Here is an 18,778-nt window from a genome sequence, read left to right on the forward strand (position 1 = left end):
GAATAAACTTTTGACAAATGAATTATGGAGGAAGGGAATAGAAAGAATGACCAAAGGATTGAAAAAGGTCTGGTTTAATATGGTTTCTAAGGACAAAGGGTGTTGTTAGAGGGATATCGGGAGTAAGAACGAGGGAACAAGGGCTGAGTGACCTAAAGGATGAGTCAGTAACAGGAAAAGAGAGTACAATGTATTAAAGGCCAGAAGCAGAGAACTGAGGGATTGAAATGGGATTTAAAGTTGGAGATCACAGAATTAGGAAGTCTGAGGCCATGATATAACTTAAATTTGAATGTGTGTGGAAAAAATAAATCTATGTAGTTCAGTGAGGATGGAAATGATGAATGGGTTTTATTGGATGAATACACATAGGTAACTCTGGTTTTAACAATTTAGAGTTTGATTGACATCAGGGCTAAGTTGAGTGCAAATCAGGGCCATGAGTGTTGTAAAGATAACTATGATGATGGATAAGATGTGATGTTTGAAGTTCATCTCTTCATGAAGCAGCATGGTGTATGTGGTAGGTGGAGTTACTGACAAGACAGTTGAATTGGTGTTTACGGAGGAAAACTAAAGCTTTTGTTTATTCTAATGAAGGATGTTGCAACTTATCCTTAACTTGACATTGAGCAGGGAGTCTGGCAGCATGGAAATACGTGAGTGCTCATGTAAAGTGATTGAGGTTTGGAGGTTACAAGGATCATATGTAACAGTTGCCATTGTCTGTGGATGATGTTTCTATAGAGCAGCCAGTTAGGAAAGATTGTCTAAATTTGGGTGGGAAGACCTAACTAGAACAGAACAGTTCTTAACTGAGAGCCTCTTACAGTTTAGTGAAACTATGCCTGAATTATTAAATTAACAGCATGGTTAAGTATATATGCAAAGTGATCATTCACAATTTCTAGCATATAAAATAGCCTTGGTTCTTCATGTACCAGTAGTCAAATAACCCAGAATCTTTATATTGAATGTTTCTCTTCTGTTAGTAATTCAGTTTGCATGCTTGTTTTTGCAGAGAGAATATCTCTCCAGAAAATTGCTTAAAGTGGGGTATTAAGGTGCATACAATAATTTGTGAATTGACTGAGAACACACGATTGTACGAAGTTCCAGCTCTTTCATTTCAACTTGTAATGAAATTTGCTGAGAAAATAAAGAAACGGCTAAGAGAGGTAAGCCTTTAACTAATCTGAATGTAAAATGCAGGAGAGTTTGTTGCCTAAATGAAAGGTAGTGCATTGATATAGCATCCTACATGGCCTCAAGTTTTTGTAAACCAAAGTCAATGAATTGCCATCATTGAACCCTCCTCTGTCAACATCCCAGGTGTTACCATTGACCAGAAACTGATTGAGATAATCCCTTGTAATACTGTGGCTATAGGAATCAGCCAGAGGCTGAGATTTTTGAGGTGAGAAACTCCCCATCTGATTCTCAAAGCCTGTTCACCATCTACAAGAAACAAATCATGGGTGTGATGGAATGTTCCCCACTTGCTTGGATGATTGCAGTTCTATTAATATTTCAGAAGCTCAACATTATCCTGAGCTAAAGCAGCCCACTTGATCAGCACCCCATCCTAACATTCATTCCCTCCACTATTAATGCACACCAACATCAGTGTATGTGAATATGATGTGCACTGCAATACTTATCAAGCCTCCCTTTAACGCACCTTTTAATTTTTCAAACTCTATCATCTAAGGACAGTGCAGAACACTACCAACTGCAAATTCCCTCAAGGCCACAGTCATCCTGACTTGCAATATTATCACCATTCCTCCACTGTTGCTGGATCATAATGCCTAAAAACCCCTTCTTATTTGCCCCACATGGACCACAGCGGTTCAGGAAGGCAGTTCACGCAACCTTACAACAGGCAATTAAGGACCAGCCAGCTGTTTCATATTCCATGAATGAATAAAGGAAAAGATGGATAGTGGTTTTTCTTTTATTGAATCTGGATTCCTTTGTATGAGTAAACAATTGAATCTGGATTCCTTTGTATGAGTAAAGTAAAACTTTGATTCTATTGTTGGAGAGTAATCTGCTTGGTTGTACCAGTGTCATAAACTCGGGTCTCCACCTGAGTTAGTGGAGCCATTAGGAAGGTATCTCACTTAAATGGGAAAGGGAGATGGAGTTGCCATTTCTGGCCTATCTCTGCATGTTTCTGTTTATGCCTGCTCACCCAGAGAGAAAACAAAAAACAGTTGAAAAAGAAATTGACATTGAAAAATGTGACATACTGGTAAATGCGACATACTGGTAAATGTGACATTCTGGTAAATGTGACATACCGGTAAATGTGACATACTGGTACATATGACATACTGGTAACTGTGACATACTGGTAAATGTGACATACTCCAAATGCGACATACTGGTAAATGCGACATACTGGTAAATGCGACATACTGGTAAATGTGACATACCAGTCTTACTGGTCCCCCCCATTTTCATGTGTACAAATCCAGTCAGATCATGATATTTTATTAACTGACATTAACTCTTCTTTCCTTCTGGGCAAGGAGTGGGTTCTTTGAACACAGGTTCAATCTACGTTAATTTATTATTCTATTTACACATGAGATGGCTTTGAACCTCTTTTCTGACCTGGATCCCTGAAACGAGACACACATGCATTCTTGTGAAGCTCTGATAACCTTTACTTACTTAGAATATTGACTGCTGCATTTGTGTCAGGGCTTCCTCTATGACCATATCTGGGAGACCCAGCTCTGATGCATGCAAAGAAGATGGAGTGGGGAACCTGTTAGAGATCCATAAGGTTATTGAGGGTCATGGGCAGGTGAACAGGAAGCAGCTGATCCCTTCAATCAAAGGGTCAAGAACGCAGGGGCACACTTTTCTCATGAAAGGCAGAAGGTTTTCAGGGGATTTGAGGAAAATGTTTTTCGCCCAGAGGACAGTGGGGATTTGGCATGCACTACCTGGGAGGATAGATAAGGTGGGTAACCTTTTCAAAAGTGCTTGCATGAGCACTTGAAATGCCAAAAACTTCAAGGCTATGGGCCAGAAGGGTTGGAAAGTGGAACTGGTGTGTATTTAGTGTAGCTTTAGTCATATAGACTTGATGGGTTAAAAGGCCTCATCAGTACTTTATGATGCAGTGATTCATTGACCCTGAGTTTCAGTTGTTTTGTGCAGGCTGGATAAAGGTTCTGGTGTTTATAAGGAATTAGGAACATTAAGAAAACAGTAGTGTAGCCAGGCTTCTGACTATCTTAGGGATATTCCATCAATCTTTCACTGGAGTTTGGTTGAATACCTGAGGAATTAAAGATGAGTCATGCTTAGCAAAGCAAGCACCCATCAACTAGCTGAATCAGGAGTAATTTTAACCTCGGACAATACTATCCTGGTAACTTTCGCTATTCATTATCTTCATCCTGTGTTCTGCAGTGATGTTGCTACTGACCCAATGATCGTGCAATTTTAGCCGATTGTCCATTGTGCTTTTGTCAGTCTTAGCCTGTAACAACTTACATTGAACGGCACTTTGATTTCTCTCCTTCTTCATTCCAGCAATCACAGGCTGACCCATCTCCTGAAGCAAATCTCATCCATGTCAATGTAAAGGAAATAGTTGACTCTTGTCAAAGTACCCTCCGTTCTTGGCGGACGACAACCTTGCAGAAAAACATACTTAACAAAACAAAGTTCACTTACAGTAAAGAACCAGAGGTACTTTATTTTACTTATCCTTTCATAAGTCACAGGCTTTGCCGCCAAACCCACCATTTCTTGCTCATCCCCCGATTACCTTTGCACTGACTGGTTCGCTCAGAAAGCATTTATGAGTCAACCACATTGCTGTGAGTCTGAAGTCACACGTCGGCCAGACCAGGTAAGGATGGCAGATTTTCTGCCCTCAAGGACATGTTTGACAAAAATGGACTTTTGAAGTAATTGATTATGCTTGCTGTTAATGAGATGAGCTTTATATTCCAACTTTTTAAAAATGAATTGAATTCAAAGCTGCGACAGTGAGATTTGAACCCATGAGCCCTAGCATGGGTCTCTGAATTTCAATGACATTACCCCAGTGCTGTCATCTACCCCATATTTACTCTTTTACTATCTGAAATCTACTTAAAGTGTTTTAAGTGTCCAATAAAAGTATTGCATGTTGGCTGTATTTCAAATCATCATTTATAAAAGGAACAGGATGAAATACAGAACATCCTGTTTTAAGCAATAGAAGCAAATATAGAACAAAGCCACTTGAACTCTCAAGTGCCAACACTTAATTTGAACTTTTTTTTTCAAAAAATGAACAAAATTTCCATTTCCTTGTCCTTTTCTGTGCTGCAAGTATTAGTCCAACTCTAACCTGTACTGTTGTAGTTCTGTTCGCTGAGCTGGGAATTTGTGTTGCAGACGTTCCGTCCCCTGTCTAGGTAACATCCTGAAGCTTCACAGGAGGCTCCCAAGCACTGAGGACATCACCTAGACAGGGAACGAAATGTCTGCAACACAAATTCCCAGCTCGGCGAACAGAACCACAACAACAAGCACCCGAGCTACAAATCTTCTCACCAACTTTCTAAGCTGTACTGGTCGCTGCCTCAAATGCTTCTTAACATGTTTTGAGAAGATTTGTAGCTCAGGTTGAGGTTCTGGATGTAGGTTTGCTCACTGAGCTGGAAGGTTCATTTTAGACGTTTCGTCACCCATCTAGGCTGGAATATGAGTTGTTTCCACAACTGGTGTTTCCATGGCAAATTTTGATGTTGGATTTTGCAAGTCAAAAGTGCAACACTTCTAGCCCATTATCAACATTGTACTTTGGTTAAAATTAATGGATGGGTGGTCTTGGCTTCAAACAGGAGCTGTGTTTGCAGTGGTAGTTTTGGTTTTCAACCCCTATAGTTTACTAGACTATGGAACTCACCATATTAGTTCAACCTGGCATGAGATCCACATCTCAAATAAGAAAACATTCCTGGAAGGCCACCCAAAATCTGAATCTGCCCCTTCAGGTACTGACCAAGTTGTTGCACAGGACTTGCTGGTTGAACTGCAAAGAATTGAAGTTAACCCAGACAAGGGAGGGGGAAAGAGAGAGAGAGATAATTCCTCAGTTTGTGCGTTCTTCCCTACTCTTGTCACATGCTCAAGGAATGAATCTTAGTCTATTTTTACAACTTATGAATGAGAGGAAAGAGATTGGAGAGCAGCCCATTCAGAACTCATCCTTGCAGTATGGAGATCTGAGACATGGTTCCATTTGGAATGTGGCTAGTTTGCACTTCATATGTGGATTGATTGTAGCTCTTTCATGTAGCTGTGTCTCTCAGTGGAGGCAAAGATGTGCTGGGCAGTGAATCCATTCTTGATGTTTATCAAAAGGAATAGATATGTTCTGGGTCCTGTTAAATTGTATGAACTGCATGATCACAAGCTGTTGACTTTGCTTGTGACCTGACATCTCAACGTTGGAAATTGTTCTGCAGTGTGCATGCAGCAATCAGTGTAAACTTGAATTTTTTTTCAAAGATCTGTCATGCATATAATTATTTTGAATGATGTTGCAATAAGTTCAGAAGCAATTCATAAACATTTCACTCACTTTGCAGATGTGGTGTTGCCACTTCTCCTTAGAATGTGGATTTGCTGACTGGACAACTGAGTGGAGAGATATGACAAAAACTGACCTTATAAAAAGATTGGAGCAGGTAGTCTACAAATGCAGTTCTTCTGTTTTCTATAATCGTCTGATACTAGACAGGTGTTTTGTCATAAATTAAGTACTGATTTACTAATTGACAGTATCAGTAAAATTATAGGTTGGCAATTTAGAGTTCTGAAATCTGCATCTGCAGAGACCCTCAGAGATAGTCACAACTTTGATGTAAATTTTATTGAGAAAGATAACTTAATGTGTAAAACGAATGTGAGAGCCCTCTTGAACTCAAATTGAGCGTGTGGCGATCGGCAATGAGCTAATTTTGAAGGTGCTTTTATTTGTCATTTATATAAACGAATTGGATGAAAATATTGGAGGCATGATTAGTAAGCTTGCAATGAGACCAAAAGTGGTGGTTTAGTGGACAGTGAAGAAAGTTATTTAAGATTACAAAGAGATCTTAATCAATTTGGTCAATGAGCTGAGGAGTGGTAGATAGTTTTGATAAATGCAAGGTAAAACAAACAAGGGTAGAACTTATTCAAATAATGGTAGGGCCCTGGGTAGTGTTGTAGAACAGAGAGACCTGGGAGTTCTGGTACATAATTCTTTGAAATTTACATCACATGTAGACACATTGGTTAAGAAATGGGCAACCAGATCTGTGCACACTACTTCAAAAGAGGTCTCACCAACATACTTTACAACCTCAACATGGCGTCCCGAAAAAGGATATTATTAAACTGAAGAGGGTTCAGGAAAAATTTACCAGGATGTTGATGGGAATGGAGGGTTTAAGTTATAAAGATAGACTGGATAGGCTGGGACTTTATTCACTGGAATGTAGGAGGTTGAGGGGTGACCTTGTAGAAAATCATGAGGGGATTAGATAAGGTAAATAGCAAGGTCTTTCCCCTAGAGCAGGGGAGAAAAACTTAGCAGGCACATTTTTAAAGTGAGAGGAGAAAAATTTAAAAAGAACACGAGGGGCAATGTTTTTACATAGAGAGTGGTTCGTGTATGGAATGAACTGGCAGAGGAAGTGGTGCATACAGGTGCAGTTACAATAATAACATTTGGATAAGTACATGATAGGAAAGGTTTGGAGGGATATGGGCCAAACACAGGCAAATAAGATTAGTTGGTTTAGGAATATGGTCAACATAGACTAGTTGGACCAAAGGGTCTGTTTCCATGCTGGAGGACTTTATGTCTCTGACCCCTGTAAAAGCGAGCAGCGTATTTCCAGTGTATCAAGTGTGATATCCCATCAGTTCTATGCAGTTAGCAAAAGAAACTAAGACAGTGACACCCCTTTTTAGCTCACAGTAATGATGTTAGAGGAATAGAAATGGAAAGTACTCTCTACTTCCAGCAGATCAGGCAACATCAGTGGAGACAGAAACACAGTTGCATGTTTCAAGTACCCAACTATTTGCTAAAATTCAAACTTTATTTTTAAAAATCCCATGCATGTTATAACTGTGGTTATACATTGTATTTTGACTGTTGCATTTAATTAATAGGAGACACCCTGTGATCAGATTGTAATCTACTGGAATGAGAAGGAAACTTTAACTGCATTAAATCCCACTCTTTTGGATTGTTTTGAGTGTTGTGCACTTAATGCTGTGAAAGAGGTTTGCCAGGTAAGAGAAAATACCATATGAAAATGTTTAACCCACAAGAGATTAATTTAAGATGTTAATTTTGGGAGATTATTTTCCATTCAATCAATGTAAGTACAAATCTCAAACTTTCCTATCCTTTGCAATAGCCAGCAAAGCCAGAGTTTCATTTAAAGTTACTGGTGCTTGTTGCCAATAGCTACTCTTGTTAGATGTGAAAATGTTTAACAAATTGGCCTATATGTGAACATTAATATTTTAAAGGGATCTTTCATCAGATTTGCTCCCATGAGGCCAAAGAAGTCACTTTCATAGGAAAGAGTGGGGCGGCTGATTTCATTTTCCCCTTGCTGTTTCCACCTGAAAATGAAGGATTACTTTTTCGTCACATTATGTGGAGGAGCCAGTGTTGGACTAGGGTGGACAAACTTAAAAATCACACAACACCAGGTTATAGTTCAACAGGTTTATTTGGAAGCACTAGCTTTTGGAACACTGCTCCTTCATCTACCTGACTATACCCTGATGTCATGTGATTTTTAACTTTCTTTATCACAAGAATAAGGGGTCTGCTGTAGTCATGTGTGAAGTGCTAAGGCAACTGGTAATATTAATGGGTACATTCTGCTGTAATTGTGTGTGTTAGATAAACGGACTTGTAGAGAGCCTAGGGTTAATTCCATCATAATTGTGTGTATATTGTCAATGAAAATGCACTTGGACATATTACTGAGTTAATTCTGCAATCCTGTGCATTCAATGAGAAAGTTTCACAAGGAACCTCAGTTGAAAATATAGCCCCAACATTTAAAGTCCTAATACTTTACTTGCTCCCAATCCACTGGAAATGTGAGATTGAAAACATTTACTCCTCTATGCCTTCACATACAAAATGAATGCAAGAAAATTAAAGTGTAGACAGTGTAATCTTAATTCATGACAGAAGTCAAAATCTTATGACTGAAAAAGGGACATGCAGATTATGTTTGGCTGTGAATTATATTTGTGAAAGAACCGTTATGCTCAGGAGTGCAGGGGAATTTTAAATGTCTTCCTTTCAACTAAATTTTAGAGCAAAAAGGAAGCTGAACTACTTGAAAAGTTGCAAGTATTGAAGCACCAAAAATGTCCAAACGTTTTATCAGAAATAATCGAAGAATCTGGCAAAAGAATGGAAAGCAGCAAATTCCGAGGTGTTGGCTGTGTGCTAAGTTCAGATTGTGCTGTGCATTATTGCCTTCTACAAGGTAATCAATTTTTGTCGATTTGCTTTGCTTTTACCTGCGATAAATACAAGACTTTGTTAACAAGTCATATGGTAAAGTCACCATTGTCCTCGGCTACTCTGCCATTAGTGAGAGATGACTGGTAGTGGTTTAATCTAAGGGTCACCACATTGCAAGTCACAGGAGAGATTGAGAAGGAGAGTCCTTCATGGTAACCTCAGCCCAGTGTGAAAATTGAATTCATGCTGTTGGTATCACTCTGCATCACAAACCAGCCATCTGAACTAACCAACTCTTGCACTGTTTGGTAGTTTAGCCCCAGTGGTGCTACTGTATTTTGATTCCACTGTCGACTTCAGTGAACCTTCAGCTCGGTGAATGCTAATGCTGAATGGAGTAACCCATTTTGCCCTCCAAATGTCACTACTCTAAGTACCCAAATACTTTGATTTCTGTCTCTGCAGCATAGAGTAAATTTCAACAAGTTGTGGGGTTATAGTGTTATTTTAAATGATTCTGCTGGAGTCATTGATTCAACTTCTATGACTTCAGACAGAAAGAACTGCGATGATATAAAGATTCTGTATTTGCTTTTGAGATGCAAATGATACTTACATTGGAGAATTTGTTGCCTATGGCTGAGTGTCCTGAGATTAGGTTTGGCAGCAGGTTTTTTACTACTGTAGTGACTGCTTCGGCTTTTCACGGCAATCCATTAGCTTTCATGGTTCGTTGTTCCCCTACCAACGTGTACCATGCAAAGTCATTTCATTCAGTTTGACTTCTCGGCCCAGCAACCATGATTGAGAGGCTACTCTGCTGTCTTCATTCCTGTTATGTATAAGGCAGAGAGAGAGATTGAGAGAGAGAAGATATTTCCCAGAATGTAAAAACATACATGACAATATATCCAGGAGAAGCAGGAGCCTTCCTCTCAGATTGCGAAATCTCATTCATTGTAGTGGATGCTGAGCTGAGAGGTGATACAAAGTTGACGAAAAGGCTTATGCAAAACACAAGCCATCTCAGCAAGGAGGTTATGTGCCCAATGATCCCTGCAGCGGTCTTAGTGCGTGGAGTTTGAAGCATTTATAGGAAGCTATAGTTCTGTATTAATTCCACCTGAATGAACATTACAGTCATACAAAACCTGCTACCACAAATTTTCTAAATGCAGGAAGGTGGTTTTAAAGGAAATAGTGTTATGATCTTCAGTGTCTGTTAAAACTTTTTTAAAAATCAATTTAAACTTCTGGTGGACAGAGGAAAAGGTGACCTGATAAGATTTAACTTTTTAAGACTTCTCCTGTAACAAACAAACTAAAAGCAATATTGACAGAGGACTGTTTCAGTCATCAACACATGTTGTAAACTGCAAAACAGCTATCCCCTTTTAGTTTTAATACATCGTAAGTGCAACTCTACAGTTAAATTTTATTCTGTCCCTTAAGTACATTTGATTTCCCTGGAACCAGTCCAAGTTGAATTCTTTGCTTTTTGACTTTATTTCTTTTACATGGAAGATATATGAAAAAAAGAGAAAATTTTTGAAACTATAGTGTAGGTTTATTCCAATTAAATGTTTACCTCGTAATTAGCTTGGATACATGAATCTACATTATACCTGATATATATGGTGATCTCCAGGTGACTGCAGTCAACTTGATGTCTCGGAAAAAGCAAGAGGTTTACTAAAAGATGCTCAGAAGAGTTTTCGCATGGTGGTTGAATATCTCTGGCAAGGTTCCATGACAGTTGCTGACCTACAGTTACTCCTGCAGAAAAGAAAGGAGTATTTCAATTTATTTAAAGCACGTAAGTCTGGCTCACATAACATGGCACAATTAACTCTGTCACCTGACTGGCTTTTGCAATATATGCTGTATTCACTTTGCAGTTACAGTGTAGAACAGCTTTCAGTCTATATACTTTATTCTCCTGACCACTACAAAACCATCGGAGAACAGTTAATTAATCAAGCCATGTGGTAAAATGAGACCCTCACCCTCTGGCTTCCACAAAGGAAGATCTCTTTACTTACTGGTTGGATGATTGGCAGGTGTCATGCTCTAGAGTGACCTTGCCAGTTGCTCCAGGTAATAAGGATCTATAGTTGCCTCAGAGCCTGATTCATGCATATTCTGTGTCAGAGTCAGAAACACTTCAACCTGTCAATAGTACAATTACTCCAAATCAGTATAGAAGTATGGAAAAGAACTGCTTGATTCTCATTCCTGTCCCACCTTGGTACTTTGGATGAATAGAGGTAAAATTTATTTGTATTCACTCATTGATTACAAGCATCACTGGATAGCATTTGTTACACATCCCTAATTGCTTTTTGCTAAGATGATAGTATGTTGTTTTGTTGCAGTTCATTTAGTTCAGGTACATATACATCCACAGGCAGGAAGGGAGATCCGGGATTTTGCTCCACAGATGATAAAGGTACTGAGCTATAATTCCCAAGTCAGGATGGTTCATGTCTTGAAGAAAAACTTGCAGGTAGTGTATCTGCTGCCCTTGTCCTTCTATATAGTAGAGACATAGATTTGGAAGTTGCTGCAGAAGAAGCCTGAGGGTAGAGGGTATACATTGCTACTACAGTGCACTGAGTAAAAATGCATGTTGAGAGTGACCGACAGATAACCAAACAAGAGGACTCTTTAGTCCTTCGTGGTGTTCAGAGTCCTGAGTGCTTGTCAGAGCTGATTTTGTCCAGGAAAAATTGAGAATATTCCATTATATCCTTAATTTGTAGCTGATCAGCAGTGGAGTGGTTTCAAGTAGATAGGGGATGAGTCAATCATTGCAGAATTCTAAGTCTGTTGTGGTTCTGTTCGCCGAGCTGGGAATTTGTCTTGCAAACGTTTCGTCCCCTGTCTAGGTGACATCCTCAGTGCTTTGGAGCCTCCTGTGAAGTGCTTCTGTGCTGTTTCCTCCGGCATTTATAGTGGCCTGTCTCTGCCGCTTCCGGTTGTCAGTTCGAGCTGTCCGCTGTAGTGGCCAGTATATTGGGTCCAGGTCGATGTGTTTGTTGATAGAGTCTGTGGATGAGTGCCATGCCTCTAGGAATTCCCTGGCTGTTCTCTGTTTGGCTTGCCATTTAATGGTAGTGTTGTTCCAGTCGAATTCATGTTGCTTGTCGTCTATGTGTGTGGCTACTAAGGATAGCTGGTCGTGTCGTTTCGTGGCTAGTTGGTGTTCGTGTATATGGATCGTTAACTGTCTTCCTGTTTGTCCGATGTAGTGTTTTGTGCAGTCCTTGCATGGGATTTTGTACACTACATTAGTTTTGCTTATGCTGGGTATCGGGTCCTTCGTTCTGGTGAGTTGTTGTCTGAGCGTGGCTGTTGGTTTGTGTGCTGTTATGAGTCCTAGTGGTCGCAGTAGTCTGGCTGTCAGTTCAGAAATGCTCCTGATGTATGGTAGTGTGGCTAGTCCTTTGGGAACAGAGAACAGCCAGGGAATTCCTAGAGGCATGGCACTCATCCACAGACTATCAACAAACACATCGACCTGGACCCAATATACCGGCCATTACAGCGGACAGCTCGAACTGACAACCGGAAGCGGCAGAGACAGGCCACTATAAATGCCGGAGGAAACAGCACAGAAGCGCTTCACAGGAGGCTCCCAAGCACTGACGATGTCACCTAGACAGGGGACAAAATGTTTGCAAGACAAATTCCCAGCTCGGCAAACAGAACCACAACAACGAGCACCCGAGCTACAAATCTTCTCCCAAACTTTGAATTCTAAGTCTCTGGGCCACTTTTGCAACACAATTCAGTGAAGTCCCACCATGGGAGATGCATTCTGGAAAATGTTGTAGTCAGTGATTTTTGCTGAGCAAAAATGACCAACTGTGCAATACACAACTGCACATTGCTTTTACTTCTGGAAAGTCATGGATAGGTAAACATTGGAGAGGCAGCAGACAAAAAGGAATACAGAAAGTATTGTGCAGGTAAGTAAATTTACCAAATGCAGGCTCACAAATAGGAGGTATTCCCTGGAGTTATATGGATTTGCCAGTTCAGTTTCTGGCCAGTGGTGATTTACCCCCCTCCCCCACCTCAGCCCTTCTTGATGGTGATGGTGGAGGATTCAGCAATAGGCGAGAGGAGGTTGAAAACATATTCTCTTGTGGAGATATTGCTTTGTGTTGGTATGGCATGAATGATACTAGATCCTTATCAGCCCAAGTCTGAATGCTGTCTAAATCTTGCTGCATGTTGGTTTAGATGTCTACATAGGTACCTGAGGAGTGGAGGTAAGCATTGTGCAATTATTGGTGAGCTTTCCCATCTTTGGTGAGGGAAAATGTTCATTAATAAAGCAGCTGTAGAGGGTTTAGCCTCAGATAGTACCCTCTTGCACTCATGTCCTGGAATTATGATGACTACCTCCAAAAACCACAATCACCTCCATTTAGAGTCATAGAGATGTACAGCGTGGAAACAGACCATTCAGTTCAACTCGTTCATGCCGACCAGATAGCCTAACTTAATCTAGTGCCTAGGTAGGACTCCAGGGGAGAATTTCCTCCTGGTTCCTATTGACTCCAATTTTAATTGGATTCCTTGCTGCCAGTCTCTGCCAAATACTGCCTGATTTTCAAGGGCAGTTACTTTTAGTTCACCACTGGGATTCCTCTTTCATCCCATTTGCAATGAGCTATTGCAGTTGGTCATTAAGTGGTGCCTTTGGAGCCTAAATTGAGCATCAGTGGGTAAGTTTTTTGTGTAACTACCATTTGTTGGCACTGTCAATGGTAACTTTCACCACTTTGCTGATGGCTAAGGGGGAGTGGGGTGGTAAATTGATTGATGGGACTGGGTTGGATTTGACTCTTTTTTTTGTGGTCAGGTCAATTTTCCACAATTTTGGTTTGTGAAACAGAAACAGAAATTGCTGGAGAAACTCAGCAGGTCTGGCAGCATCTGTGGAGAGAGAAAAAGAGTTAGCATTTTGAATCCAGTGACCCTTCTTCAGGTGTGTCCTTCATTTACAGAACAGAAACTCCCAGACCATCAAAGCAAGTCATTTTTTCAAATTGATGCAGAAAAGCTGATGTCAAGGAGAGAAGATGAACTTGAGATCTTTCAGAATGAGAGAAAATCCATTGGAACATTAATAAATATGGTTGATAAAATTCACGAAACTATTTCAGGTACAGTATTTATCAAAACTCTCTATCTGAAGATGGTGCATGTCATTTTGAGTAATTGATGAACAAAGAAAAGTAGACAACAGATGAATTCTCCCATAGAGTTTATTTAATTAATGTTATCAAAATTTATCAAACAAAGACAAAGTTAACTCTGCTTGTAGTATTTGGTCAAAACATGGGAATAACGAGCACTTACTGAAGTAAATAATAAACAAGGAATAATGTGCATTGCTGTCACTATAAAAGCTGCCCACATTCTACAAATTCTGATGGAAATACGTATTGTTGAGAATTGGTAATGAAAATATTGGCATTTTACTGTGCCAAAATTATCACTTTGAGAAATTATCATAATGGAGGTCAACCGTACTCCTTCTGTTCTGATCTTTTGGAAATCTTATTTTGACACCCAAATAATGGGCTGAATTGCCTCCTTCTGCACTGTATCACTTTACGATTCTCATTGAGAATATCATTATTATTTTTGCACAAAGCTGAAAAGATTCAATTCATTCTTTGGAAGCTTCTTATTATTAACTCCAATCACCCATATCCTATAAAGTGAAATGAAATTATAATCATTGTTAATTTTAAAATCAAATTGAAGATCTTGAGTGGGTTTCCCACTGAGAAAAACAACTTTCATAAAAGGGACTTGATCCAAGGTGGGCTGCCGTACCCATGACAACATTAGTCATTATTCAGAGCTTATATAAAGTGAAATAGAAGCGAGTAGATTCTGTTAGTTCAGATGCATAAATGGCAATAACATCAGTTAAGGTCAGTTTTTCTTTGGCAATAATAACTAAGGTCATCTGTTTCCCTCAAGCTGTAGATTAATGGGTCAGAATTTTTCAGAGACAGACTTGTGCCACAGCCTCAAAGTGTGCAGGTCGACAGGCTCAATACCTTGTTATTTGAAAGGAATGGATATCAAGAGGTTTTCAAACAAATCTTCACATGTAAGATTTTACACAGGGGTTTCCCGATTTCTAAACGTTGACTTATGAACACTCAAAGTTATGAACGCAATCCCAAAAGGGGTGTATTTTAAAGATTTAAGTTGCAAACATTTCCTGAACTTACAAATGGCAGCTTTATATTGTCCTGTGTTGTATCCCAACTGGCACACAATTGTGAACAGACTCAGCAACGGAGCCCGTTCCATCAAAGTGAACTGTCTGTAGTTTAAAGAATACAAAGACAGTAATACAGGAAATTGAAATATCTTTTAATTAAATAATTAACCCTTTCTGTCAAAATATTTCACAACTTTTATTACTGTATCTTCACTGTTAATAGTTACTGGGTTGGAAAATACACATTCTGTTTTATAAGTATCTGTTTAAGGGTCTTCCATCAATTTTAAATTCTGATCTATAGTTTTCAATTTTATTGTTTAAATTGAATTTTCCAAATTAAAATAGTGGTTTGTCAAATCTAAATATTTTCAACGCTCTCTATATATTGCAGAACTGATTTGTTTTCTAAAGAAATACCCATCTATGCTTCCTTTATAGTCACTGATATCACTCCCCTTGAAGAAAAACACAAGGCCAATATCCAATCCATGAGATTCGATGAGCTCATTGAAACAAAACCCTGGACAGCTGAAGAAATTGAAAGTCAACCTATTTGTAATGTTAAATATTTTGCCCTGAGCAGTGCTGTTAAAGACATGGCAATGACAATGCATCAGCTCAAAGATAGCATGGTTCTTCAAAAGTGCTGGCTACGAGCCACTTCAGTGTCCACTTATAAAGAAAGTACGTTGGAGGATCTTTGCACTGGGATCTGGAGCTGCTGCTGGACTGATTACAAAGGGCTATGCAGTAAAACTGACAAGGGCACCATAACATTCCAGGAGCTTGACTGGATGTTTTCTGATCAAAGAGAGAAATCTGATGAAATTAGGAATGAGCTAGCCATCATGTTCAAAATGGTAAAAGAAAGCGATTTGCCTGATAAAAAGCTTGAGCAGATTCAACAGTATTTTCAACTTCACTCAGCTGTTGACTCTGCGCGGGTACTTCAAGACATCGTGAGGGAGCTAAACCTGCAGGGAGACTTCAGAAAAATTCAGAATTTGACAAAAGTAGTAAGTATATAATACTTTGTAGGTTAGTAATGTATTGGCATCTGGTTCTTGGTAAATGAACATTTCTAAAGCAAATCAAATCTTGGACTGGCCGTTGACTTTGCTACTTACCAGCTGTTAGTGTTGTTCTTTGGCTTTGTGTTTTGATGTATTGGGAAGGGGAATTTTTTTCTACTGTTTCTTAGATTAATGATAGCTGTGAGGTTGTCTGATATCTTGAGTTTTATAAATACTGATATGACTAATGTTATAGCTGGGAAAACACATTAAATGTGAGCCATAGTAACAATACAGTGGTCATGCGGACATTTTGGAGTTATTATAAGGAAGCAATCAAATGCTGATAGAGAATGCCTGCAGCATTTGTCCTAAGTGGTTGAATTATGGTTGGCCAAATATTCTTCCCCACTTACAGGAAGAAAGTAAAAATAGCTCTTGCTTATTTAATGATGATAAAGTGAAGCTTCTACAAATATAATAAGACATTCACAAATGATTCCATGTCGATTACATAAGTGGAGTTTATCCTGTAACTTTACATCCTTCAGTCAGTATCAGGTACTTTTTCTTACTTTTTATTCAGACTGAACACTCTTTCAAGAAACAGTCTCTCGAATATATTGACAGAGACTTAATTGAGACCAAAAAGCTACTGGTGAAAATCACTCCAGAATGCAGAGAGTGTTTACAGGAATTTATTCAAAAGCAGCCATTTGTAAACTGGGTAAAAGATGCTTTGACAAGTAAGTAGAAATACAATGATGTAATCCCTGTATTTAATTCTAGAATTCCTTTTGTCACTCTGGGCAGATTTTGAAACATGTTTAATGGTTCTATATTCCTGTTGCCCTCATCCTTTGTGTCTTCTGCTTTCACTCAGACTTAAGGGAGGTCAAAGTGTTTGTGGACCTGGCATCCATATCAGCTGGAGAAAATGACATGGAAATTGATCGTGTCGCCTGTTTCCATGACGCTGTGATGGGATATTCTCCCTTAATTTATGAACTGCAGCAAAACACAGATTTTGAAGGGTTGAAGACCGCTGTATATAAAATCCAGAAGGCACTTAAGAGTGACCCTAAACTTTCCCAAAAACTGGTGAGAAGCTTACAATGTTTTAACTCTGAGCAGCGTGGTCGTTGCAAGTGTGCAGAATTACTTTGGTTTTCACTTCAGTTCTGAAACTGCCGAAACCAAATGAAGTTCTAAGCTCCAAATTTTAATTTCTTTATTTCATTAGAGAGATTCTGCCCGTTACTTGGAATGGCTGAAAACCTTGAGGGAAAGTCATGGATCTGTAGAGACCTCCTCCCTGTCTTTAGCAACGGCCATCAATCATAAAGGAGTTTATGTTGTGGGCAGCGTTCTTGAACCACATGATGAAAAGGTACTTGCATTTAAATAAATGGTTAGTCAAATCAAATTAAGAGAAGGCTGTGGTGATGTATCACTGGTCGCAGAGTGAAGTTGGTTGGGTGGGCTTAGGTTGAGGCTGGAGTCAGTGATTCTCGGGTGAGGTTGGGTTAGGTTTTGTAGGATAAGCTTTTGTATGGTTGTTGGAAATCAAAGTTTTAGTGACAAGATGGATCACAGGCCAAATGTAAAGCAAAAATTCCAATTTTATGTCCCTGCAGTGTATTTTTAGACTCAGCTCTATAAGATCTTTTGAATCTGTGTGAGTGTATTTCCTTTCCCACATCAGCTACCACATCGAAGTAAATATCACACACTCAAATTTCTGATAAGATTCTCATCACCCAAAGTTCTACATCTGTATCACTGAAGATGGCAACATATCGGATAATCTCTCTGTTATTTGATGGTTTGTTTTGAATTTGATTCTTGCATGAGTATTATTTTTATTCTTGGTGGGCAGTAATGGTAAAGATAACATCTCCTGTCCATTTCTAAATGTCCTTGAACTGAGTGGAGTGTTGGGCTATTTCAAAGGCTAGAGAAGAATCAACCACATTGTTTGGATCCACATTTAGGCAAGACTAGGTAAGATTTCCATTCCTAAAGAGCATTAGTGAAGCAGATGGAGAATCTATGATGGGCCAAGATCATCATTCTTAGTTACATAGACAGAATAGGCCAACTAAAGACAGCATAGTTACAAGAGACCTAGATACATATTGCATTGCACGAGGCTCGATTACTTAAAAACAAATGGAAAGCATTAACAACTGTACCTCCAAAGCATGTTTACTATAGGCTGTTAATTATACAAATAAAATCTATTTTCTTAAAGTGTATACTTAAAACCAAAATTCACTATGAAATGTCCATGTTTGATCATGTTCAACAGAAGGTGAGCTGTTTTACCTAATTTTATTTGTAGCTGTCACTCGAAAGAGTCCTTCACCTGGCCCTTTATGATGAGAACACTGACGAATCGAAAATATACACCCTGAAGGAACTAAAAGAATTGCAGAACAAACTAATGCTGATGTCAGGAAAAAGAGAATGTGGGAAAGAGGAAGTTGCCAGATTCATGGAGGTAATTTAATAAAATAGTATGGCCTTGAACTTGAAAACAAACCTAAAAATGCTTTATTATATGAAGACAGTTTACTTCTGGGACTGCAGTGGGGCCTGGTATTGGGAAAAGAAGGGGGCCCAGGGAACAAGTGAGTGAGACAGGCTCCTTTGAGTCAGCTGCTGCTGTGAAGAAGGGCTGGGAATGGATCATTGGGAACCATGGGGTGGGGGTGGGGGGGGGGCATGTTCCAGTGGGGTGGAACTTGCTGCAATCATGGTTTTCTGTCCATGTGGTGTACGGTTCCCTCTTGAGCTGGTAAAAATACCAGCGTCAATGGGGTAAGATCATTAACTAATTCAAAAGTGACTACTCGACGGCTTCAATTGGCCTTTGAGTGGGAAGGCCAATCTTGACTTCCCCTGTGCCTGATTTGACTGGGGGAGTCGGGAATGGGCTGTTAATCCTGCACATTCTCACCTGATTATGGGCCCCTCCCCACCTTCCCTCCT

The 18,778-nt window shown here is 39.4% G+C and overlaps 1 protein-coding gene across 1 annotated transcript in view; it reads left to right on the forward strand.

The window, feature by feature from the left end:
- LOC140464041 (E3 ubiquitin-protein ligase rnf213-alpha-like) overlaps positions 1-18,778 on the forward strand; it is a 158,271-nt gene that overhangs the window by 51,208 nt on the left and 88,285 nt on the right. Inside the window, exons 19-30 of the mRNA XM_072558680.1 lie at positions 1,022-1,178; positions 3,556-3,714; positions 5,610-5,708; positions 7,186-7,308; positions 8,360-8,534; positions 10,161-10,328; positions 13,531-13,689; positions 15,210-15,787; positions 16,371-16,530; positions 16,668-16,885; positions 17,028-17,174; positions 18,129-18,287. Coding sequence (XP_072414781.1) covers positions 1,022-1,178; positions 3,556-3,714; positions 5,610-5,708; positions 7,186-7,308; positions 8,360-8,534; positions 10,161-10,328; positions 13,531-13,689; positions 15,210-15,787; positions 16,371-16,530; positions 16,668-16,885; positions 17,028-17,174; positions 18,129-18,287 — 2,302 coding nt within the window. The remainder of the gene's footprint in view (positions 1-1,021; positions 1,179-3,555; positions 3,715-5,609; positions 5,709-7,185; positions 7,309-8,359; positions 8,535-10,160; positions 10,329-13,530; positions 13,690-15,209; positions 15,788-16,370; positions 16,531-16,667; positions 16,886-17,027; positions 17,175-18,128; positions 18,288-18,778) is intronic.

The sequence above is a fragment of the Chiloscyllium punctatum genome, chromosome 39 (assembly GCF_047496795.1).
Source record: "Chiloscyllium punctatum isolate Juve2018m chromosome 39, sChiPun1.3, whole genome shotgun sequence".
In the NCBI taxonomy this organism is placed as follows: Eukaryota; Metazoa; Chordata; class Chondrichthyes; order Orectolobiformes; family Hemiscylliidae; genus Chiloscyllium; species Chiloscyllium punctatum.